Source organism: Bubalus kerabau, chromosome 2, assembly GCF_029407905.1.
Source record: "Bubalus kerabau isolate K-KA32 ecotype Philippines breed swamp buffalo chromosome 2, PCC_UOA_SB_1v2, whole genome shotgun sequence".
Lineage (NCBI taxonomy): Eukaryota > Metazoa > Chordata > Mammalia > Artiodactyla > Bovidae > Bubalus > Bubalus kerabau.
Window position 1 is genome coordinate 30,967,703 of NC_073625.1, and position 25,487 is coordinate 30,993,189.

Genomic DNA, 25,487 nt, shown 5'->3' on the forward strand with positions numbered 1-25,487 from the left:
GTATGACTTTGTTGCTTACCCACTCTACATATAATAGTATGCAGACCTATTTAGAAAAATGAAAAGCAACAATTGTTCTTTTCAGATCTTTTAAAAAATATCTATATTTCTGTAATGCGAACTGGTATATAAAAGTTGTTTTAAAAAATTCAAGCAATACAGAAGCATGATAAAAGGGCTTAAGTATCAGCCTACAGATATTTTCACTAGAAAACTTCTTACTAAAAAACTCTTTAGAATGTGAATGTCCAAAACAGGAATAGAGGTCAAAATCTAGACTATTTTTTCGACTTATAACATATGCATTAAAAATAAAAGTTTGACTATTTTAATAATATTCAGCTAGACTTCAAAACTTTATTCTCAAATAGTAAACTATGAAAAAGTAAACAGTCTAAGCTTTAAAAAACAAAAATATAAATATGATAGCTAAATCCTTCCAAAGTTTTAGAACTGTCATTGAAATGCATTTTTCAAATAGAATTTGAAGAGTATTAAGCTTTCTAAATTGTTCTATTCTGAAGTAGCTTGTTGCTGCTAAGTCGCTTCAGTCGTGTCCGACTCTGTGCGACCCCATAGACGGCAGCCCACCAGGCTCCCCCGTCCCTGGGATTCTCCAGGCAAGAACACTGGAGTGGGTTGCCATTTCCTTCTCCAATGCATGAAAGTGAAAAGTCAAAGTGAAGTCGCTCAGTCGTGTCCGACTCCTAGCGACCCGATGGACTGCAGCCCACCAGGCTCCTCCATCCATGGGATTTGCCAGGCAAGAGTACTGGAGTGGGGTGCCATCACTTCCTCCCTGAAGTAGCTTGCTGCTGCTGCTGCTAAGTTGCTTCAGTCATGTCCGACTCTGTGTGACCCCATAGATGGCAGCCCACCAGACTCCCCCATCCCTGGGATTCTCCAGGCAAGAACACTGGAGTGGGTTGCCATTTCCTTCTCCAATGCACGAAAGTGAAGAGTGAAAGTGAAGTCACTCAGTCGTGTCTGACTCTCAGCGACCCCATGGACTGCAGCCTACCAGGCTCCTCCATCCATGGGATTTTCCAGGCAAGAGTACTGGAGTGGGGTGCCATTAAATGACACCAAAAGAAAAGCAGAAAATCAAAGGAAGAAAAGAAAAAAAAAGGGAGATAAGAAAGGAAGAAAAGAAAGAAAGCAGGCAGGAAACAAAACCTGCCATGAATCAAGATGCTCACATACTTTAGGAAGGTTGAGCTGTAAAGGTTAAATGGAATTGTGGTAGTTTTCACAGAGTTCTTTGTGGATTCTGATTTAGTTTCTTGCCCTCATTGCCAATGAGAAATTATTACAGTTGAAGGTGGCAAATTATTTTTGAAGTAACACTGATGCCTTGATTTTTAATTGTGGAGCTAAGAAAAGTCACTGGTTGGTTTTGGCAAAGACTTTTTTTTTTTCCTATTGAATTTAATCATGGGATGAAGTGTCCATATAAAGTCCCAGGGTGGCCAGAGTGCGCATCCATTTGGAAAGTATATCACCCTTTTCCCATTACCTGGGAAACAGGTGGTCAGGTGCTCCATCAGTGCTTCTTGGGTGACAGGTTTTCTTGCCGAGTTCATTGCGGAGATGGCCAAGCAAAGGATTTCCCCAAGTGGGATAAACTGAGATTGACTGATGGGAGACATACTGATTGGTGATACATCACCTGTAGAAAGACAATTACCAAGTAAGCAGTTCGTTAAGACCCAGACACTTGTCACACACACACACACACACACCCTTGCAAACACACACACACACACACACACACACACACACCCCTCCCATGACTCACCTATTCCCTGTGCTGCAAATACAATCAACCCTCAACCCTGAAATGTGTTACTGCCACAGCCACGTGCACTCGGGTGGAAAGACTTGCACAGAACAGCAGAAGCTTCAGCTGCCTCCACAAAGAAAACTTGCCTTTAAAACCTGAGCTCTCGTTGGAATAGACTTACTACTGAAAGGCGTGCAACTGTGAAGCTTTTTACCAATGATCTCTGTTTTTTTTTCTTTAACTTAGAGCTGATTTGTTTAATGACTGTCATGCACATCTCAACAAGCGCACTCGTGGTACCTTGCAGATTCATTCATTCAACTCTGGGCGCCCTCTGCACATCAGCATTTTCTGGGGGCTTGAGAAGCACCTGGGAGAGTGAATAAGCTCCCTCCCACCAACATCTCTGCCCTCAAGGAGTTTCTATGTAAGTGGAAGAGACAGACAGACAGACGAAAAGTTCCCTATGCAGAAGGCTGAACAATAATCTGGGGCAGAGGGGGAGGGTGATGTACACACCTGGAGGTGAGGATGGGACTGAGAAGCAGGAAGTGAGGGAAGGTTTTTCCGAGGTCGTGTAACCTGAATCTGGGGCTGAAGTGGGAGTGTGCCAGCAGCCTGCGAGGTGCAGGGCTATTTTCTGGGGAGCCGCAGAGAAGGGGGACAACTATGAGCAAAGAACTGAGTGCCCAAGGGCTTCATCCTATGAGGGAATTCAAGGAGTGAAAGAGTCAGATGTGAATTTCAGGAAGACACGATGGTGGCCATGTGGAGGATGGGCCTACCATCCAGCAGGACCTGTGGCCTCCCACACACATATGGATCTGAAACAGCAGGTGGAGGGGCCCCACATGGCTCTCGGGGAGGTGGCAACATTCGGTGCATGTAACTGTCTCCCTTGCTGCAATCTTGTATCACAGTGTGATTTTCAAGTCATGTTCTGAGAAAGGATCTCCAGCGTCCCCCAGAGAGGCTTCTGAGGGCAGGCAGAGGGAGAGGTGGAGGGCAGGGAAATCCCTCCTGACATCTGGGGGCCACTTGTTCCTACCTGGGGTTCTGTAAGGTCTCACTTGAGAAAGGCCGTTCAGAAAGGGGGTGAGGCTCTCAGCAGAGTATCTGTGAGCTTTGAAGCTTCTTTTTCATATGGATTTACATAATCTCTCCTCCTCTGCTTCCAAGTAGGATTTCACCCTTGTTATAAATCACCCTGACGCGCCAGAACTGGACCCAGGCCAACCTATGACACTGAGCAACCCCCCTCCACTGCCTGGCAGTGTCTGGGTGCTCTGGGGTGGACCACCTCCTGTGTCCAGATATGACTTCTAGCTTGATTGGGGCAGGGAGGAGTCTCGAGGGCCTTTGGGAAAGAACGTGAACCTTGCTTTAATGGACTGGATGGTTTGATGGATGAAACCAGGTAACAGCGCCTGGGGATGAAAACCACGAGGTGAGAGGGTAAGTCTAAGAGGTACACCAGATGGAGCAGTGGGACCCCAGGTCAAAGGCCCCCGACCTTGTCCCCAAGCCCAGCTCAGTCCAGTACTCCCATCTCCCCGGCATCCCTCGGGGCTCCAATCAGCTCTGCTGTGGCTCCATTCCCTGAGAAGGAGGAGATATTTCCCCTACAACCAGAGGAGGAGTGCCCAGGTCCAGAACAGCAGGTGGCCAGTGGAGATAAAAACCAGCAGAAACCAGGAACTGAACCCACGAACTGCCAGGGCCTGTGGCATGTAAGTCTCACAGATGGACAGACAGACCTTGGAGAGAGTCTTGCAAATATCTGGCGGGGTAGCAGTGGGCAGAAGGTGGAAGACAGAATTTTGGGCTGTTCTCAGAATCTGAGTTTCACTCACTGGCTAGTGAAGCTCAGTTCATATCAATGACTCAAAAATGACAGAATCATGTGGGCCAGGACCATCTCCGTGGGCAAGCTTGCTACTGCCTAGAAGACTGTATTTAAGTCTTCAAAAGACTGTTGTACCCTTCATTCAAACACAACCTTATTCCAAAGGGTTCTGTGTGAAAGATGAATGAGTGGTGGTGCTGAGATGCAGTGGAGTTGGGGGGGTGGGGGGCATTTGGAGCGACTGATGTTCAAACCCCCCTCCCCACGGTGGCCCCATAGCTCAGTCATAGATACTCTAATGATCTCTCCTGTGCATTCTTCTCTCTCCTTCCACCTTCCACAGAAGAGGATGAGGGCAGGGAGGCAGGTTTCTTGATGATTTGCTAGGCTGGCCACATGGGGTGATTTTATAAGTCAGATGAAAACGACAATGGGGTCAGCTGACAAAGGGTGGGGAGATCAAAGCGCCTTCCAAGTGTATCGGTGTATCGCTTGGGAGGCTAACCCCTTCCAGAATTTGCCTATCATAATTATCATAGTCTCAGAAGACAAAAGATCCAAAAATACTACATATTTTCTTTTAAATGAGGGTCTGTCTATTTTCTGATTTTGTATAGGGGAAAGGGAACTTGAGCTTTCCATAAAAATGGAGTGACCACTAGCAAAACCAACTAGTTTAGGTCATGCTAGTCCTTATGCTTTTAGCAGAAATTATTTAGTTTAACTAACAAAGGTCAAACGTTTAGCAGTCTTCTCAGTTAATTTCTTTGCAGCCAACTGTAAGAGGCAAGGAAGCCTCAAGTGCCCCTGAAATGCATTTATATTGAAAAAGCTCAGTTTCACTATAAGGCTGAATATGTGGAATGACTTTAAACTCCGGTTAGAGAACCAAATGAAATGTGGATGCTCTGAATAACTCTTCCACATCGTCTTTGTTTTTATACTGCACTAAGTACTTGGATGCAATCTCAAAAACGACAGAATGATCTCTATTCGTTTCCAAGGCAAACCATTCAATATCACAGTAATCCAAGCCTATGCCCCAATCAGTAATGCTGAAGAAGCTGAAGTTGAACGGTTCTATGAAGACCTACAAGACCTTTTACAACTAACATCCAAAAAAGAAGGTCCTTTTCATTATAGGAGACTGGAATGCAAAAGTAGGAAACCAAGAAACACCTGGGGTAACAGGCAAATTTGGCCTTGGAATACGGAATGAAGCAGGGTAAAGGCTAATAGAGTTTTGCCAAGAGAACACACTGGTCATAGCAAACACCCTCTTCCAACAACACAAGAGAAGACTCTATACATGGACATCACCAGATGGTCAACACCGAAATCAGACTGATTATATTATTTGCAGCCAAAGATGGAGAAGCTCTATACAGTCAGCAAAAATATAACCAGGAGCTGACTGTGGCTCAGATCATGAACTCCTTATTGCCAAATTCAGACTTAAATTGAAGAAGGGAAAACCACTAGACCATTCAGGTAGGACCTAACTCAAATCCCTTATGATTATACAGTGGAAGTGAGAAATAGATTTAAGGGACTAGATATGATAGATAGAATGCCTGATGAACTATGGACGGAGGTTCGTGACATTGTACAGGAGACAGGGATCAAGACCATCCCCATGGAAAAGAAATGCAAAAAAGCAAAATGGCTGTCTGGGGAGGCCTTACAAATAGCTGTGAAAAGAAGAGAAGTGAAAAGTAAAGGAGAAAAGGAAAGATAAAAGCATCGAATGCAGAGTTCCAAAGAATAGCAAGGAGAGATAAGAAAGCTTTCCTCAGCGATCAATGCAAAGAAATAGAGGAAAACAACAGAATGGGAAAGACTAGAGAGCTCTTCAAGAAAACTAGAGATACCAAGTGAACATTTCATGCAAAGATGGGCTCGATAAAGGACAGAAATGCTATGGACCTAACAGAAGCAGAAGATATTAAGAAGAGATGGCAAGAATACACAGAAGTACTGTACAAAAAGATCTTCATGACCAAGATAATCATGATGGTGTCATCACTCACCTAGAGCCAGATATCCTGGAACGTGAAGTCAAGTGGGCCTTAGGAAGCATTACTACAAACAAAGCTAGTGGAGGTGATGGAATTCCAGTTGAGCTATTTCAAATCCTGAAAGATGATGCTGTGAAAGTGCTGCACTCAATATGCCAGCAAATTTGGAAAACTCAGCAGTGGCCACAGGACTGGAAAAGGTCAGTTTTCATTCCAATCCCAAAGAAAGGCAATGCCAAAGAATGCTCAAACTACCGCACAATTGCACTCATCTCACATGCTATTAAAGTAATGCTCAAAATTCTCCAAGCCAGGCTTCCGCAATACGTGAACCGTGAACTTCCAGATGTTCAAGCTGGTTTTAGAAAAGGCAGAGGAATCAAAGATCAAATTGCCAACATCCGCAGGATCATGGAAAAAGCAAGGGAGTTCCAGGAAAACATCTATTTCTGCTTTATTGACTATGCCAAAGCCTTTGACTGTGTGGATCACAATAAACTGTGGAAAATTCTGAAAGACATAGGAATACCAGACCACCTGATCTGCCTCTTGAGAAACCTATATGCAGGTCAGGAAGCAACAGTTAGAACTGGACATGGAACAACAGACCAGTTCCAAATAGGAAAGGGAGTACGTCAAGGCTGTATATTGTCACCCTGCTTATTTAACTTATATTCAGAGTACATCATGAGAAACGCTGGGCTGGAAGAAGCACAAGCTGGTATCAAGATTGCCAGGAGAAATCTCCATAACCTCAGATATGCAGATGACATCACCCTTATGGCAGAAAGTGAAGAGGAACTAAAGAGCCTCTTGATGAAAGTGAAAGAGGAGAGTGAAAAAGTTGGCTTAAAGCTCAAAGTTCAGAAAACGAAGATCATGGCATCTGGTCTCATCACTTCATGGGAAATAGATGGGCAAACAGTGGAAACAGTCTCAGACTTTATTTTGGGGGGCTCCAAAATCACTGCAGATGGTGATTGCAGCCATGAAATTAAAAGACGCTTACTCCTTGGAAGAAAAGTTATGACCAACCTAGATAGCAATATTAAAAAGCAGAGACATTACTTTGCCATCAAACGTCCGTCTAGTTAAGGCTATGGTTTTTCCAGTGCTCATGTATGGATGTGAGACTTGGACTGTGAAGAAGGCTGAGCGCCAAAGAATTGATGCTGTTGAACTGTGGTGTTGGAGAAGACTCTGAATTGAGAGTCCCTTGGACTGCAAGGAGGTCCAACCAGTCCATCCTAAAGGAGATCAGCCCTGGGATTTCTTTGGAAGGAATGATGCTAAAGCTGAAACTCCAGTACTTTGGCCACCTCATGCGAAGAGTTGACTCAGTGGAAAAGACTCTGATGCTGGGAGGGATTGGGGGCAAGAGGAGAAGGGGACGACAGAGGATGAGATGGCTGGATGGCATCACCAACTCGATGGACATGAATTTGAGTGAACTCCGGGAGTTGGTGATGGACAGGGAGGCCTAGCATGCTGCGATTCATGGGGTTGCAAAGAGTAGGACACGACTGAGTGACTGAACTGAACTGAAGATAAAGCATGTCCCACTCCGGTCCCACCCCCAGCCCCATCAGCCATCCTATATCCACTGTGCCCACGTGTTTCTCCTCTCTCCAATCCATCTCCAGTGTGACCCCTACCCCAGGCCTCTGTGCCCCCTCACCTGGTCCATCACAATAGCTTGATGATTCCTAGTCCTCCCTCCTACCGCACACTCCAATCTTTGCAGAGCAGACAGTTCTTAGAAAAACCAAAAACATGCTGCGTCCCTGCCTGAAATTCTCCACTGCCTGCTGCACCTAGGAGGTGGGGACTCCTGCCAGGTCTACACTGGCCTGAGCCTGTCCACCCACCGCTGTGAGGACCCCCCAGCCCTTCCCACCTCCACCTTGCAAAGGGCTCACCACCGCTGTTGTTCTTTGAACTCACCCACCTTTCCCCCATTCACAGCCTCTGTCTTTGTTGAGCCCCCATCTGGGGGGCTCCTGGCACTTCTATCCAGACGGGCTGCTTTTCCTTCTCTGGGTCTCCTTTTAAACGGGGCCTCCTTGAGGAGCCCTGCACAGGGCACCAGATCTAATGCTATCCTAAAACCACAGCACACTCCCTCTCATGTTACCTGATACTGCGGTTTATAATAAGAAATGCATGTTTGGTCTTTGTCCTCAAGTCTGGCACACAGCTCCTAAAACCCGTGCCATTTCCTAAGTGATGAGACAGACCAAGGTATCTTTGTTGGAGAACCAACCACGTGGTTGTATGTGCATGCTAAGTCGCTTCAGTCATGTCCGATTCTTTGCAACCTTATGGAGTATAGCCCGCCAGTCTCCTTGGTCCATGGGATTCTCCAGGCAAGAATACCGGAGTGGGTTGCCATTCCCTTCTCCAGGGGCTCTTCCCAACCCAGGGATTGAACCCACGTCTCTTTATGTCTCTTGCATTGGCAGGTGGGTTCTTTACCACTAGCGCCACCTGAAAGCCCAACCGCGTGGTTAGAGGGCTGGAACTCTCAGCCCAGCCCCCAACCTCCAGGGAGGAGACAAGCGCTAAAGGTTGAATCAATCCCCAGTGGCCAATGACTTAATCAAGCATGCTTATGTTACGAAGCCTCCGTGAAAACCCAAAGGATGGGGTTCAGAGAGCTTCTAAGATTGCTGAGCATGTGGCAATTGGGGCGGGGGTGAACCTGGGGAGGGCATGGAGCTCCATGTCCTTTCTTTACACCCTGCACTGTGCGTCTCTCCCATCTGGCTCTTCCTGAAGTGCATTCTTTTACAATCTTCTTATTTTAAACTATTACTTACTCTAGTAACTGAAAGGTTTCTCCCCGTAGGCTGCTCCAGAAAAGTAACTGAACCCAAGGAGGGGGTCATGGACGCCTCCAATCCACTGCCTGGTCTTTCAGAAGCACAGCCACAATCTGGACTTGTCACTGGCATCTGAAGTCAGGCTTGGGGTGGGCTGGGGTGAGGGCAGTCTGTGGACCAAGGCCTGAACCCGTGGGATCTGATGCGTTCAGACAGATGGTGTTGGAATTGCGGTGAATTGTAGGATACTCAGCTGGTGTCGCAGACTTGCTGGTAGAGTGGAAGTCCCACCCCCAACACACACACACACACACACACACACACACACACACACACAGAGGAATTGGTACCAGGGCCTTACCAAGCCCCTGTCTTCACTCTCTGACTGCGTGCATGTGTGCTTTTGTGTACTGGTTTACTGTCTGTCTCACCCACTAGAACACAAGCTCCGTGGCAGAAGAAAAGGTGAACCCCACATTCCCACTATGCTTTCGGTGCCTAGAATAAAGCAGAGACCACACTAGACACCCAGGACATGTGTGCTGATTTCGGTGCCTAGAATAAAGCAGAGACCACACTAGACACCCAGGACATGTGTGCTGAATGAATGAATTTCCATTTATAACAAAATTTGAAGAAATGCTCAGGGTACTTAAAGGGTTGAATAATTTGCAAAACAAACACAAAATTTAATGAGAGACTAAATGTACTTAACCATGTAATTTCTAAGATTCTCCCTGTTAATTTCTCCCCCAAAACACAGCAGTTACCACAGAAAAAATAACTATATATTATGTGAGGATTAAGACATGCACTTAGGGAATAAAAGGAATTATAGGTGTCGATCAACACAACATAATACATTATTCAAGGTTACCATGATTTTCTTTGGCTCTTAGGTCAAACCTACTTAAGGAGCCAACTAGTCACTCTTAAAACATGCTACTAGAAAATTCTTCCAATAGGTGGACCACATTTATGGTCAAAGAAGAAAACAAGGGAATATAAATACTGCTATAATGTTACTGGTCACCATAATCTACAGAAACAACCACATTTTGCATAAAGGATGAATTGTTATTTGTCTAATTTATAGGATGGATTTTTCTACTGCCAGAATTAGTTCTGAACATATTCATACAGACAATTCCTGTAAAAGTTCACAGCTACTTTGTGGGCTAGCCAATTCTTTCTAAACTGCTATAACGCTGTGCTATTGTTCTAGAAAGCGGGGATAAATAGGTTTTATTTCAGCTTTATTTTCTTACAAACATCCATTTAAGTACTGTCCTCAGGGGACATTTGTCAAATCCAGGATTGTTCAGATCAAGCCAAGCACAGTGCCTTGGACTGAGTAAGCGTTGAGCAAACTTCTGTGAAATGAATTTAAAATGTGAGAAGGCGTGGCAATATTACAATTCTAAGTACACGTCTTCGATTTTAAAAACATTTCACATTCGATTTCAAATATCTCCGTGAATATGTGGCCACTGCTTTCATGTAAGGTCAGCAGAGAAGCATGAGGGCGGAGATAAACGTATCCATGGTGATGGGAGGAGGGAAGGATGGAGCAGCTGGACTAGAAGCGGGAGTGAGCATGCGCAAGGCTGAGCTGGGGAGCTAGGGGTGTCCTCTGGCACAGCTGGAGCAGGCTGGGGGTTGAGATGGAGAGAACCGTAGGAGCCAGATCCTGGGTGACCAGAAGGCTGAGACTTTACCCCTGATGCTGATGGGAACTCTGATATTTATACAGAGGAATTATCTATACATGACATGTTTGTGTTAGAAAATCAACTCTGGTGCAACTGTGGGTAACAAACTGGTGACCATTACCATCACTGAGAAATTGACAAGGAGGGTCTGGGACAACAGGCAGAAATCACCCATATGCCAACTTCCTCTTTCATCTTTTACAGCTGGTGACTTTTACCTCAGAAATATAAGGACAAATGCACGTGCATTTTTACTATTTAACTCTATCTATTCTCCCTTCCAACTTCAGGACAGTTACTTTAGCTGGAATTATTTTTAAAAATCCTCTCTCACATAATTCATCCTTTCAAGAAATCTATTTGAGTGTGCCTCTTAGATACCCCAAACCTCTGGGCACTCGAGTTCCAAAATTATTCCTATCTTGGTTCTTTTTGTAGGGAAAAAAAAGAACTATAATAAAGCTCAGTTTTCTATGAATGCCACTTTCCCCCAAGTTGCTAATTGAGGTTCTCTGGGCTCCACAACCTTTGCATATGGTGGGGATGCAGCTAAGAAGGCATGACTTCCATGGCAACTTACATTTGTCCCTTTCCAGATGACACCCACAGCTTTCCAAAAGATACCTACCAGAAAAGCAAACATATATCTATTTCCTTTCATCTTAAAGAACCCATATTCACACAACTGTACATGAAAAGGAAAGCCATAATTTTTCCAGGTGGATCACATCACAATGAACTACAACCTTGCAAGTACCCTGAAGTTCATCTTCTATCTTAGCCTTCTTTAAATAATCTCCCCCCACCAAATACTAGCATTCCCTTGGAATTATGCTGTTTTCCTGTTTATTTTTAAATGCTGTTTTCTATTGTAAATGTCAATTCATTCTGTACTTAGGATTCAAAAGTTACCTTTGACCCTAAAGAAGTTCATGAAACAAAGCAACCTCCTTATAAATGTAGTTCTGAAACTGTACTAATTTATCATTGGGAAATTGCCAATAAAAAAGGCATTCAGGAGGTACTGTTAAGGGCCTAGGCTCTTTTAACAAAATGCAATTATCCACTCTGTGTCTGTTTCCTCTCTGTAAGATGAGGGTTTGGATGACACTGTTTCAAAGATTCCTTCAGACTCAAATTCTTTGATTCTCCATCAAGGCAGCAGAATTCTGGCATAAAAGCAAATACTGCTGGCTACCTCTATTTCCATCTTGCCGGAGAAAACGATTTTAATGCCCATGCAACCTGAAAAAGTAGGATTTAATTTTTAAAAATGACAGAAAAATAGATTAGCTCTGAATTTTTCCCTTGTAATAAAGACTTCAGAATTTACTCTTTCCTAATTCAAAGTCGTGCTCCTTAGACCCAAAGGGTGCCTGTTTTTTGTTCTCTGGACTGCCAACATTAACACTAAAGTTAAAATTATAGATGCCAGTAAAATTACCACACGCAGTAGATACCATGACTCATAAAAACAGTCAAACATGCCTGTAAAATGTATGGTGGGTACAGCGATAATACAAGTCTTTTCCTTTAACAAGCTGTTCAGAGGACGAAGAATGTTGCCAAGGTTTATCTTCCATACCCTTGGGCCTGAGGAAATCATAAGCTCTCTGAGGTTAAGTGAACAGCTTCTCAGAAGCAGAACATCACACAAATCTTGGTGTTTTACAATTAAGTTTAATTTATTAACCCTGATTTTATGTATATATGTTGTTTTTGGGTCTTTTAACAGATGGTTCTTTTTTTTTTTAAAGCCATTCTAAAAAAACATACACACAGCCCCTTCCTATATACCCTCCTGCAGACAGAAATACCCTTTCAGCAGGGCAGAACACATAAGCATCATCAACTTACATGATGCTTCATTTTAAGCAGCTTTCCCTAGAAATCAAATTACAGTACTTGACTTTCAAATGTCTGTATCGGAAATTTAAAAGGAAACTGGCACTGAAAAAGGCTCTTTTACCAGTTTTACTGCATGTCTGGCTTAATGCCACTGATCTCAGAAATTTAATGTTGAATCTCAATTGCAATCATCAATGGCACTGACAATAAAATTTTTTTTTTTAATATTTAGAAACTCTCTAAATTCTTTCGAAAGCTCCCTGGTACTTTATTTCAAGTCTTGATGGAGTTCTCGTAAAAAAGGTCTAACTCCTCAGCTATTACTTGAATAACTTGTTTTAATTCAAAAGAGAATGTAAGTAAGAAGGTCTCGTTAATATTACTACAGTTAATGGTGTTGATCAGCTATGACTTACTAAGAAGCTGCTGCTGCTGCTGCTGCTGCTGCTGCTAAGTCGCTTCAGTTGTGTTCGACTCTGTGCGACCCCACAGACGGCAGCCCACCAGGCTCCCCCGTCCCTGGGATTCTCCAGGCAAGAACACTGGAGTGGGCTGCCATTTCCTTCTCCAATGCATGAAAGTGAAAAGTGAAAGTGAAGTCGCTCAGTCGAGTCCGACTTGTAGCAACCCCATGGACTGCAGCCCACCAGGCTCCTCCATCCATGGGATTTTCCAGGCAAGAGTACTGGAGTGGGATGCCATTGCCTTCTCTGAAGAAACTTCTAATGAGAGTTACATAAGAGTGGTCACAGTGGCAGACAGCACATGTGCACAAATACAAATGGGTTAGTGTCCACCGTTATCACCTATTTAGCAGTCCATCTAATGCAGAGATGCACTAGGTAGGTCTAATGACAAATCAATTGCTTCACTGGTTTGCAGAAGAAACCTGTTATCTTCCCCAAGCTACAAGCTTTCATTAGTCATATTAGCTAACACTCTCATTACTGAGATTGGACTATTGATAAAAATAAATAAATAAACTGTCTGAGGATAAGCAGAGATGGACAAACCACAAAGGGTGGAGAATCAGATAGGGAAGACAATCGATGGGTAGGGAGAAGTGAGAGCTCCGTGGCTCAGGAGCTGTCTTCACCATCAGCAAGGATGATGACTGACATCTCTGACCACAAAGATCGAACACGTCTAGACCATGCCACTAGTGCAACAGATTGTGAGCTGAAAAGGCAGGATGGAAATAAGAGCCACTGGGCCAATTCATCTGTTTCTGCAATTCACAAAGCTTTGCTAAGAAGTCTCCACATCATAACGCAAGTGGTGTGTATATTTAGGCACTACAGAATAAACCTATTGACACGTCAGGCACTCAAATGCTGTCAAGCAAATAGGTACTACATATATAGATGAGGCAAGGTAAGACCCTGCTAGCCACTGAGATCGGGCAAGGAAATGGCAACCCACTCCAGCATTTTTGCCTGGGAAATCCCACGGACAGAGGAGCCTGGAGGGTTACAGTTCCCAGGGTGGCAAAGAGTTGGACACGACTTAGCAACTAAACAACAACAAACCACTGAGATGTTTTCCATCAGCAGTCTCCTCGCTCTCCAGTCCCTCATGCAGAGCTAAGTTAAGGCCGTTTACCTCCAGCAATAAAATCACAGTGAAATACCAGTCCTAGATGACCACAGGTAATAAGAGCTCTCAGATGTCATGCAATTCTGTAAGTGAAAGTCGCTCAGTTGTGTCCGACTCTTTGTGACCCCATGGACTATAAAGCCCGCAGAATTCTCCAGGCCAGAATAATGTAGTGGGTAGCCTTTCCCTTCTCCAGGGGATCTTCCCAACCCAGGGATTGAACCCAGGTCTCTCGCATTGCAGGTGGATTCTTTACCAGCTGAGCCACAAGGGAAGCCCAGGAATACTGGAGTGGGTAGCCTATCCCTTTTCCAGCGGATCTTCCCAACCCAGGAATCAAACCTGGGTTTCCTGCATTGCAGGCAGATTCTTTACCAACTGAGCTACCAGGAAAGCCCCAACTCTGTAAGGAACTTGGCTAACCAGAGTCCTGTGTAATATGTGTTTTCCTTTTCTTCGTTATAAGCACATCACATAGGACAGCATCTAAATTTCTATTTTAAGCTACTTCTCTTCCGTCTCCATTCCGTATGGGAACCTAGCCTGACAACAGAGACATAGCAGATGCTCCAAAATCCATGGATGCTATTTCTCAACTATAGTTCAATATGAATCAATCTAAAATTTCCAGAGTCACTCTCTTTCATTCTTCCTAAGTTAGAATCATCATAGCTAATTCTCAACCTTTGCAGTCTTTGCTTAATCTGTTTAGGTCCTAACTACACTGTGACCAACTTCTATAAAATACAATCATAATAGAACAATTAAATACAGTTCAAAAATATATGTTGATAATTCCCAAATTAAAATCAAATCATATAGAACGACTGCAACCAGCTCCCCAAGGACTGTACATCTACCACCCCTTCCAACTGTTATTGAAAGAACTATAGACAGGTACAGAGGGACGAGAGATACAAAAAGCCAGACACACATGCACACACACAGAGGAAACTCCCAACACACTGTACCAGAAGTAACTTTTTTTTCAAAAGTATGGCATTACAAGACAGTGGTAGAGGCCACAGACTTTGTTAGCCAAAACTTTAAGTTCAGAGCCCAGTTCTGTTCCTCATTAGCTGTGTCATTTGGAGCAAATTAATTCATTTTTTTTTTTTGAGTCTCATTGTCTTTTTCCCTAAGGTATACACTATGATGCTCACCTCATAGAGTTATGGAAGGGATTAAATGAGATAATGGATGCTGAGTGCTGACATGGTCCTTGAGACATAACAGATATTTAATAAGTAAGTAGTTAGTATTATTGGAGAAGGAAATGGCAACCCACTCCAGTGTTCTTGCCTGGAGGATCCCAGGGACAGGAGAGCCTTGGTGGGCTGCCGTCTATGGGGTGGCATAGAGTCGGACAAGACTGAAGTGACTTAGCAGCAGTTAGTATTAAAATGACCATCCCCAAGCCTACCTAAATTTATTCCATTTACTCTTTTATGATGTTTGAATTTCTACTAATAAAAAATAATTTGATCCTTTAAAAAAAGCTTTTAAGAAATAATCTAAGGCATCAGTGGGAAACAGAGAGGGCAGTAGTCGTTCTCACTCTGGCGTGAATTAGATTGATTAGATTGCTCACCTCTTGATTCTTGCCTATGAGCATGGGCACTGAGTGAATGGAATATTTTGCCTGGGAGGTAGAAAAGTTAAGATATAACCTATTATAACATATAGCATTTAGGATGTATTATTGGGCTGGAAAGGATTGGGAAATATGCATTACACAGGGATTTTGGAAATAGAAAAACACTAAAAGACGGGAAATTGTTTGGACAGAGTCACAGGGATATAGAGAAAGTTGGCCTATTTTAAGATTTTTTGGCTGGGCCGATCTTTTACCTAAGAAAGGGAAAGGAAACTCAGCACTTCAGTACCCTTATGTGCTAAAGATCAGTGATGCTAGGAGTTAAATAATTTCTAATGGAACCTGGGATGCAAAGAGTCACCATAATCATTTCCTCTAAGGAAAACATCCTATAGAATTCAAAAAAGTGACTGCCATACAAAACATCAGAAGTCTTTGCAACCCCATGGACCTTAGCCTGCCAGGCTCCTCTGCCCATGGAATTCTCCACACAAGAACACTGGAGTGGGTTGTCATTTCCTTCTCCAGGGGATCTTCCCAACCCAGGGATCCAACACAGGTCTCCTGCATTGCAGGCAGATTCTTTATCATCTGAGCCACCGTGGAAGCTTACTCCCTACTTAAGAACAGTTTGTCCAAGAATATTATTCTTCCTATTCAAGTAAATCATAACCAGTGTCCATATTTAAGGGACTCACCTTCACATCTGGTCTTAACAACAACAATCCTTTACCGGCAGTGTAAGCTGCTGTCTGTAAACATACCTCAAAGTAAGAACAATCATCATTTCTAGAGTTACATTTAACTCCTGAGGTCTACCTCAGCATTAACCCATCCCAAAGAAGACTATTAAAATGCACAAACAGCATTCTCACCCTCTATGACAAATTAATGCTTTTTGAACCATCTCTGTTCTTCATCAACTACTTACTGCCCGCTTTCCATGTGAGGGCAACCACTAGAGAAATGAATTGTAGAGGAAGGCACAACTCTTCATCTTTGCCTTCAGTGGGCTTACAATTTATATGGGGAAACATGATATAAATGTGTAAAAATACAAGCAATTATAATATGTTCAAATTACTGTTTCAAACATCCTCAGAAGAGATATAAGAATAAAATACTTGAATGGCTAGCAGATTAACTCCTTTAATAGGAATCTGGTCTAATTACATCTATCTATCTAGAGAAGTTAATTCTATAATAGGACTAAGAAATGACCTCCTACAATCAGAGAAACCCTTCTGTGGGAGGCAGATTTTGAATAAGGTCTTTAAGGATGAGCAGAATTGATGGGTGTGGGGACATTATATTCTCAATATGGTATGACGTGACCAAACATCCTTTGAAACTGACTCAACATCCTCAACTTTGCTTTGAAGATGCTAAGTATTAGTCACATGGAAGACACAACTTCACAATGAAGAAAGGAAACAAGCGTTCTTTCCTTCAGTGAAAGGGTGAACTATGGGGGTGGATATGAGAGCAAAGAGAGTTCAAGGGGCCTGCCCAAGGTAGGGTTTGTACTATTTTGAAATGTTCTAGTTATTATCACAAATTGCACTTACGACTCTCAGAAATATTTTTTACTAGAAAGTGCTAAAACCATCAATTTGATGAGATGGTAAAACCATGCTTCCAGATTTGCCAAGTTTCACTTTGGAGCATGTAATGTACCTTTGAGAACCAAATTTTATAGTCTCACCATTTGTTGTTGTTGTTGTTGTTTTAAAAAGAGCTTTTGTGTGAAAAGTCCATGGATGTTGTAAGAAAACAGCCCTGTTTTCTTTCTAATCACCTGGATCCTAAAACAGATGATGATGAGATATGCTTACTTCCTGAGCAGTTAATAGCAACCTCTGTCTGATGTTAGTGCTGGAAACAGCCCCTGCACATATAAATCAGGCTTTCTGGGACTTCAGTGCATCGCATATAGGTTAACAGGCCAAATAACACACGAACGTTATTTAGGGATGACATCGAGAGGAAAACGTTTGTAAATAATGTTTACTGGAATGCCTCCATCAGAGGGGATGAAAGAGATATATTACAGCTGATGGAAATGTGGACCTGTTTAATTATTTCCTATTCACATATCCTACAGTTGACTCTGGTTTCTGATGTGGGGCTGAGATGCATCAGGCTACGGAGGTGGCATCTCGCAGTCACCTCCACGGGGCACCTCTCCTGCCTAAGACTGAGACTGCAGAGGGATTATCACAGCAAGATCACATTTCAGGGGACAGGACACCCTTATCCAAGGGGCTGCAGACATTTGACCGTATTTCTTTGCACACAACCACTCTTGAAAGAAAACGAGGGGAGACCTACCTGGCCCTTTCTGGACTGGCTCCATCCCCCAGGTAGCTTTGGCGCTAAAGCCTGGTGCATGCTAGGGGTTAGCATTCAGGCACAAGAAAGAGCCAGTAACAGAAACGGACGTCCTAGAATCTGGAATAAGAAGAGAGAGTAAACTTTCCAGCCATAATATTCTAAATGAGCATTTCAAAAGGGCTACCGAGGGCCCATGGACCCCACAGGGATCTGGTACTTTACCTGAGTACATCTACTTGAAAAAATAAATAAGTTACAGAACTCTCAGTTCTTCTGACAATTCAGGTCTGGAGATTCTGGCACAAGTTCAGTTCAAAAGCTTGGCACCAAAAGCACCTTGAAAAGGCTTTGTGAATGGACTTTTACCAGTCATGATTTTAGGGGGAAAAAAATAATCTTCTTTCCCCTTCTCCCCTCCTGTTCACCCAGAACAGCTGGCATCCCAGCCCATGCCCAACCCCGTCCATCACTGGCCCCTGGGGCCCCTGAGCCGACAGCCCACTGCAGTGCCTTGGGAATCTGCAGTGTCACTCCTCTGCTGCCTGTCCTCTGCAAAGTGAAGTCACAGGCGTGGATCAGCCAACCTGACTCCTCACTACCCTGCCCAGAATCCTTTGTGAGCCGAAATGAGTCATCACTCCAAGAAAAGCTACAGCCTCCGACTGTCAGTATGGGCTCCTTTGTTTGTGCGGTGCCGAGACTTTGGGGCTGGGATCGCACCCCCCGCCGCCCCCCCTCGGGGGGCTGGGGGCCGCCAGGGGCACATGGTCCTCTCCAAGGGTGGCCCAGGCCCCCTACCATGCAGTGAGCACCAATGCAGATCTTTTCATCATCAAAACAGGAAAAAGGACAGATGCCTCCGGACTTGGAGAAAACACGCACACAGGAACACTGATCTGGCAACGTATACTCACCAGTTCGTAATTATGAACCTGACACATGCGCGCTCTTTTTTTGGGGGGGGAGGGGGGGGTCCTTTTTTTTTTTTTTTTAAAGGCTGGCTTTTCATGGCAGAGAAGGACGTGTCTCCCCCCTGTGTGTAACAGGTAGTGTGACCCCGTACCCTGGATCAAAGTTTAGCTGCAGCGAGCTCTTTTGTCATAAATTCCAGTTGCCGGGCAAGTCCTCGCAAGCCCGGGTCGCATCATTCCGGACGCGGCGCCAGCGGCCTTGCAGCAGAGGCGGCCGGGGAGCCGGCGCGGCTTCCGCCGCCAGGAGGGCGGAGTGGGGAATGAGGTCACTGTGTCACGAGCTCGATCCCGGCGTGCCGAGCCCCTCGGCTCCCACCGCCACCGGAATTGCACGGGGTGGGATGAGTGCATACGATTTCTTTTACAGCGCTGCTCTCTCTGCTTTTTTCTTTTAAGAATCGCTGTGCCTCAGATCCGGAAGGCGCGCGTACACACACACACACACACACACACACACACACACACGATCCCTTCCAGATCTGTGCCAAAATATATCGTTTTCATTGCACTGTCTGTACCGCACCACACGCGCGGATGAGCCCCACGCCGAGCCCCTCAGGCACAGGCACGTGTGCACACTGTATTTACACACCCACAGACACACATACACGCGGAGGAACTCATTTAGACAGGACCGTGGAGAAGAATGATTCATCTCTATTTACAAGAAAGGATGGCTGGAGACGGAAAGAGGGTGGGAGGGGGGAGGAGAGGAAGAGAGGGGAGGAGAGGAACGCTGACCATCACGTTAAAACCAGAGAAAAATGGAGTCCAAGAGGAACGGAATAATTAAGAAAGACGTGAACGAGGATGTGTTAATTCCTCCAAACAAAATAATACCCAGGCAGGCACCTCTCACTAGCTCCGCTCAGAAATGATGCTGATAAAGATAAATTATCCCCTACTAAGAAAGGAAGTAGATTTGGGTAGCCAAGGATGCCTGCACCACAAATTCTCCCCCATCCTCTCCAGTAGCTAACCAACAATAAGGATGAAGCACTGGAGTTGGGAAGTACAAAAATGTCATGCATCTCTCAGTAAGACTATCCCGCAGCTCTGAGTTAGAAAGATCACCAGGCTAAAGCCTCAAGAGCATCACGTCATCTCTTCACTCCTGTGATTTAGCCTGTCTTTAAATTTTCTATTTATTTATTTTTTGGCTCGGCTCCATGGCATGCGGGATCTTAGTTCCCCAACAGGGATGGAAACCACACCCCTGCAGTGGAAGCGCAGAGTCCTAACCAGGACCACCAGGGAATCACCTAGCCCATCTTCAAGGACCTCTTTCCACAGAGCTCGGCCCCATCCAAGTCATTCACATCCTCTGGTGAAGGCTTTCCCCACCAACTGAGTTCTGTAACCCCACATAGCAGTTCCCATCCTGCTCTCGGAAAACTAAACATTGTAGAAATCTGTCTGACAACTCATCCAATGGCTACAAATAATAATCCCATCCCTACATTCCAAGCCATCTTCTCGCTCACTGCCCACCGTCTGGGATACCATAGGTAAGTACACACAATCTATGTACATTTATGGATCCACTGGTACTTGTGATCCCAACATGGTTAAACAAAGCTTCTTCAGCTCCTTCTTCCAGCGGATCCCTCGCAAACTCTCTGCCCTCATGGCTCCTGCCTTTGCTCCCACTCGGGCATGTCAATCTCCCTGTAAAACTGTATGAAGACTCAGGTAGACTTTAGCCGTGTCTCCCCATGGCACCCTCAGCTCCCCCACTCTGGACTCTATATACACTTGGTCTGAGACAGTGGTAGCCTTTCGGCTATTGTCATACTGTCAACCCCCAGAGAACTTTTCTACATTATCTGTGATTAAATGAGGTCTCATTGATCCAATTAAAAAGAAAAGAAAAGAAAAGAAAACCTCATCAATGATGCTGTAGACATCAGAAATAGTCTGATGGCAATTTTCCCTTCCAGGAGGTATTAATTCCCCTCATTGGACATGTGCCCTGGGCTCTATCCGTGACAATGACTCAGCCTGCAACCCACCACCACCAAGGAGGTCACCTTTACTCAACTGTCTCTGAGCTTGGTTCTGCTGGTGGTCGTTATAAATCCACCAAAATCCATCTAACTCAGCCCATTCCTCTTGGGCACAGTCTGATCATTATAAGGTCCAAAAGTGTTGTGTTAGTCGCTTAGTCGTGTCCGACTCTGTGATCCCAAGGGCTGTAGCCCACAAGGCTCCTCAGTCCATGGGATTCTCCAAGCAAGAATACTGCAGTGGGTTGCCATTCCCTTCTCCAGGGGATTTTCCTGACCCAGGGATCAAATCCAGGTCTCCCGAATTTCAGGCAGATTCTCTACTGTCTAAGTCACCAGGAAAGCCCATAAGGCTCAAAGCCATGCCTAATAAATAAACCCTGCACTTAAGAAGGCGATGACGTACTGAGTAAAAGTTAAGATCTAAATTGAGATATTGTGACCTCTGGCCATTTAAGAGCATCTTGGGAAGAAGTTTGAGACACTGGACCACCTCTTCACAGCTAAAAACTCAAGTTTCCTCTATGACACAAACAAGGTTGAATAAATGCATAAAGAAAAAAACAACAGACATTCAAAGAAAAGGGACGGAAAATTACAACTAAAAATATATTCAGATTTCCTAATACCAAACATGTATATTTCCATCTCTATGTGGGCCTACTCTGCCCGTGTATAGATATTCATCCAAACTTTACAAGGACCCAATAAGGTAAGTACTGTTATTAAAAAAAAAAATTAGATTGTGAATCTTTATTAATCTTTTTAATAATACTTTCCACCTTTTATATTGGCAAATAGTTGCTTTACAATGTTGTGTTAGTTTCTGCTGTGCAGCAGAGTGAATCAGCCACACATATACATATATCCCTTTTTTGGGAATATAAATATTGTTGTTATTGCCATTCTTTAAACTTTATTTTCTAGTGCATTCTTTAAAAAAAAATTTTTTTTGGCTTCATCTTGAGGCATGTGGAATCTCAGTTCCCGAATCAGAGATCAAACCCATGACCCTTGCATTGGAAGCTTGGAGTCTTAACCACTGGACCACCAGGGAAGTCTCTATAATCACCATTTAAAAAAAAAAAGATTAATTGCCTTCTTCAAGCTTCCACAACTGATTAAGTGCAGAGACTGGAGCTGAACCTGGGGCAGGAGGCCTTGGAGTCTGCCTCTCAACTATTATAATAAAATAACCACTGGAAACAAATTTTTTTTTAAATCCTTAAATTTTTACCTTTAAAGGGAAGCCAGCTCACCTCATCAGCACAGGAGACCAGCAGAGTGAGGCCCCCGGGCTGGGTCCCTTTAGCAGCGGTTGCCTCTGCTCAGTATTCCAGCCCCTGATGGAGTGTGTTCCAGCCTCAGCCGCAGACTATTACCAAACGGCCATGCAAAGGAGTGTAACTGACCTACCAAAACCACAACCACAAGCTCACTCTGTAGTCCTACTAGTAAGAAGATGAGTTTATGATGGACATGCATTCACCTCAACTCAGAAACAAAGAGCTGAGGCTAATGCGACGTCAAGGCACTCGTGTGCCAGTCTCTGATGGAGAGACGAATGCGAGTATCGCCTGCAGACATAATTAGCGCTCCTTCTCCTCTGCCTCTTGCTCCTTTGAATAACAGCTTCAGTGTTACAGTAATGATTTACAAACATCATATGGAATATCGCATAGGTGATGTCCTTGGTGGATGAGGTGTGGGCAGAGGCTTCGCTGGGCGTGTGACTGGTTCCTCAGCAGAGGCTTAAGTAGCATCACCAGCCCTGACCCACTCAGGATCCTTCAAAAACACTGACGACTGACAGCAGAGCGTGGTCTTATGGCGACTGTACTTGATAAAGCAGAGAGCACCGGACGTTCTCAAATAAAGACACTTACTGGAGAAGGAAATGGCAACCCACTCCAGTATTCCTGCCGGGAGAAAGACTCCCATGGACAGAGGAGCCTGGTGGGCTACAGTCCATGAGGTCACACAGAGTCGGACACAACTGAAGTGACTTAGCATGCACACATGTACTGAATATTTACATAGTACACAAACTTTTTCATGAACAGATGACATGGTCTCCACTCTAAAGAGGCTTCTAGTGCACTCGAAGAGCTAAGATATAAAAAATACCAAGAATACAACAGTGTGTTCCAAAGGGAGGAACAGGAAGCCAACAGGTGGCTCTGAAAATCTGGGAGATCTGTGTCTCTTTTGCTGTCTCGTATATAAGGTCATCGTTACCATCTTTCTAAATTCCATATATATGCGTTAATATACTATACTGGTGTTTTTCTTTCTGACTTACTTCACTCTGTATAATAGGCTCCAGTTTCATCCACCTCATTAGAACTGATTCAAATGCATTCTTTTTAATAGCTGAGTAATATTCCATTGTGTACATGTACCACAGCTTTCTTATCCATTCCATCTGGACTCTGTGGGAGAAGGCGAGGGTGGGATGATTTGAGAGAATAGCATTGAAACATGTATACTACCATATGTGAAACAGATCGCCAGTCCAGGTTCAATGCATGAGACAGGGTGCTCAGCGCTGGTGCACTGGGATGACCCTGAGGGATGGGATGGGGAAGGAGGTGGGAGGGGGATTCAGGATAGGGAACACATGTACACCCATGGCTGATTCATGTGATGTATGGCAAAAACACATTACAATATTGTAAAGTAATTAGCCTCCACTTAAGATAAATAAATTTTTTATACAAATCTGGGAGAAAGAACCTGGGCTGACACAGTCAGGAATGGCTTCAAGGGAGGGGCCAGCTCACCCTAGAATCTGGACAACGGGGAAAGGGCTACCATCAGGGAGAACATGAGCTCCGTGAAAAGAAGGATTTTTGCATGCTCTGGTTTTTTACAGACACATTCTTTTTCTAAAATTGCAGTTTAGTTGACTTACAGTTTTGTGCCAACCTTTGCTGTACAGCAAAGTGACTCAATTATACACATATAGACATTCTTGTTAAATATTCTTTTCCATTATAGTTTACCATAGGCTATCGACTATAGTGCCCTGTGCTATACAGTTGGAGCTTGTTGTTTATCTGTCCTACGTATAACAGTTTACATCCGCTAGTCCCACACTCCCAGTCCAAATGCTAGTCTATAGCAATACTATATTAAACCTACCCTCATTCAGTGTAATTAACTCAACAGTCATTTATGAAATACAATGTGTCAAACATTTATGAAATACAACGTGTAAGCCTCTCTGCTTGTCACTGAGGTCAGTACAAAGTTGAAGAAGTTACAGCTCCTCTCCTCACAGCTTTGCACCAACGTCTGAGCCATTCAAGGCAAAGAGGGACAGAGTACCACGAGAACAAAGAAAGATGGTTATTTCTGATACAGGAGAAAGATGGCAAGGAAGCACAGTGGCCACTGGCCAGCGCTTCAGGAAGGAGGCAGCAGTTAAGGGACTTGCAAGATGGGTAAGGATGGGGGGAGGAAGAGAAAAGTCAAGGATGCCTTTCCAAGGAGTGAAGCAGTGTGCAGGGTGATGACGTGAAGTAGAGCGTCCAGGAGGTTTTGGAGCACAGCCGATGATCTATCTAGCATGGCTGGCACAGGAAGATTCATGGAGGAGACGGGTAGAGATGAACCTGAACGGTGGGTCGGGCTAGGTAAGATTGTGAAGAACATGAAATTCTAAGAGAAAGTCATTAAAGGTTTATACAGGTGAGTGATGCTACTGATGCTGAAAAGTTTAGGTTACTCTGGCAACAGGGTATGGGATGCATCCAAAGAGAGAAGATAATTCATTTCTGAAACAAGGGAAGAGCCTGTGATGAGAGGCCAAATAAGATGCAAAGAGGGCTTAGAGGCACAGAGACGCGACATACTTCCCTGTTCCACAGAAGGACCTGTCCAAAACATCCAGCGGGAAACATTAGAACATCATCAGAAACGCATTGCTAGAAGTACTGTGTACACCTAACACCACTTGCCCAGAATCTACCCAACTGTATGTGCTATGGTCTGTTCTACAGTCTGGAGCAGAGTCCAGGGTAAAACAATAGCTCAAACTGAGAAATAAAGGGAAAAGACAGAACCTTCTACACAAAATCCTCTGGGCACTGATAAGAGCTCAGACTTTGCTGGTTGGATGAAAGCTGGGGAACAGGCACAAATTAAAACCTCAGCGAAAGTGGTTTCAGAAACAGAACGCTCCAAAGTTTTCAAAGCCTTTATAGCCCTGGGTTTACTAAGTTATGTGCCTTTTTATTAGGGAAGAAGAAACAATTTCAATTAAAGTTGGATTTGATGCAGCATGGTACAGGCAAGGAAACTAAATATTTAAAGAACAAATACACTTGGTATCCCTACAAGTGTTAGCGAGCACCAATATCCACACAAGGTGAAGAGCGTGGCTAATCTACATAACTTACAATTCTCAAACGCCTCTGGATCAGTCACTTCTCATAGGATTCTTTGTCTGTTCAGTCACTAAGTCATATCCGATTCTTTGTGACCCCACGGACAGCAGCATGCCAGGCTTCCCTGTCCTTCACTATCTCCTGGAGTTTGCTCAAACTCACGGCCGTTGAGTCGGTAATGCCATCCAATCATCTCACCCTCTGCTGCCCTCTTCTCCTTTTGCCTTCAATCTTTCCCAGCATCAGGAACACAGAATAATGGCATTTTCGAGCTGGAGAAGACAGAAAGTCATCTAGTACATAATCATTTGACTACAGGTAACCCTAGAGTTCAAGTGGGGAAGATGACTTGCCCAAGGTCACACCGAGTTGGTAGTAAAGTTAGGATTAGTATCTGGACCACCTGAGCCTCAATGCAGACATCTCTCTCTTATTCCACAACATCCTGTACAATTTATTCAAAGAAAATTAAATTCTAAGGCTTCTCCAGATCACTCTGGATATGACACTATAAATTAAGGAGGCAGATGTGCAATTTTCCATACTGCACTGTAGGACGGATT

General features: G+C 44.2%; 1 protein-coding gene across 5 annotated transcripts in view; it reads right to left on the reverse strand.

Annotated features, from left to right (window-relative positions):
- STOX2 (storkhead box 2) overlaps positions 1–25,487 on the reverse strand; it is a 195,778-nt gene that overhangs the window by 17,215 nt on the left and 153,076 nt on the right. For all 5 annotated transcript variants that reach the window (XM_055567435.1, XM_055567439.1, XM_055567438.1 and 2 more), the window contains one exon: positions 1,517–1,669. In XM_055567435.1, coding sequence (XP_055423410.1) covers positions 1,517–1,669 — 153 coding nt within the window. The remainder of the gene's footprint in view (positions 1–1,516; positions 1,670–25,487) is intronic.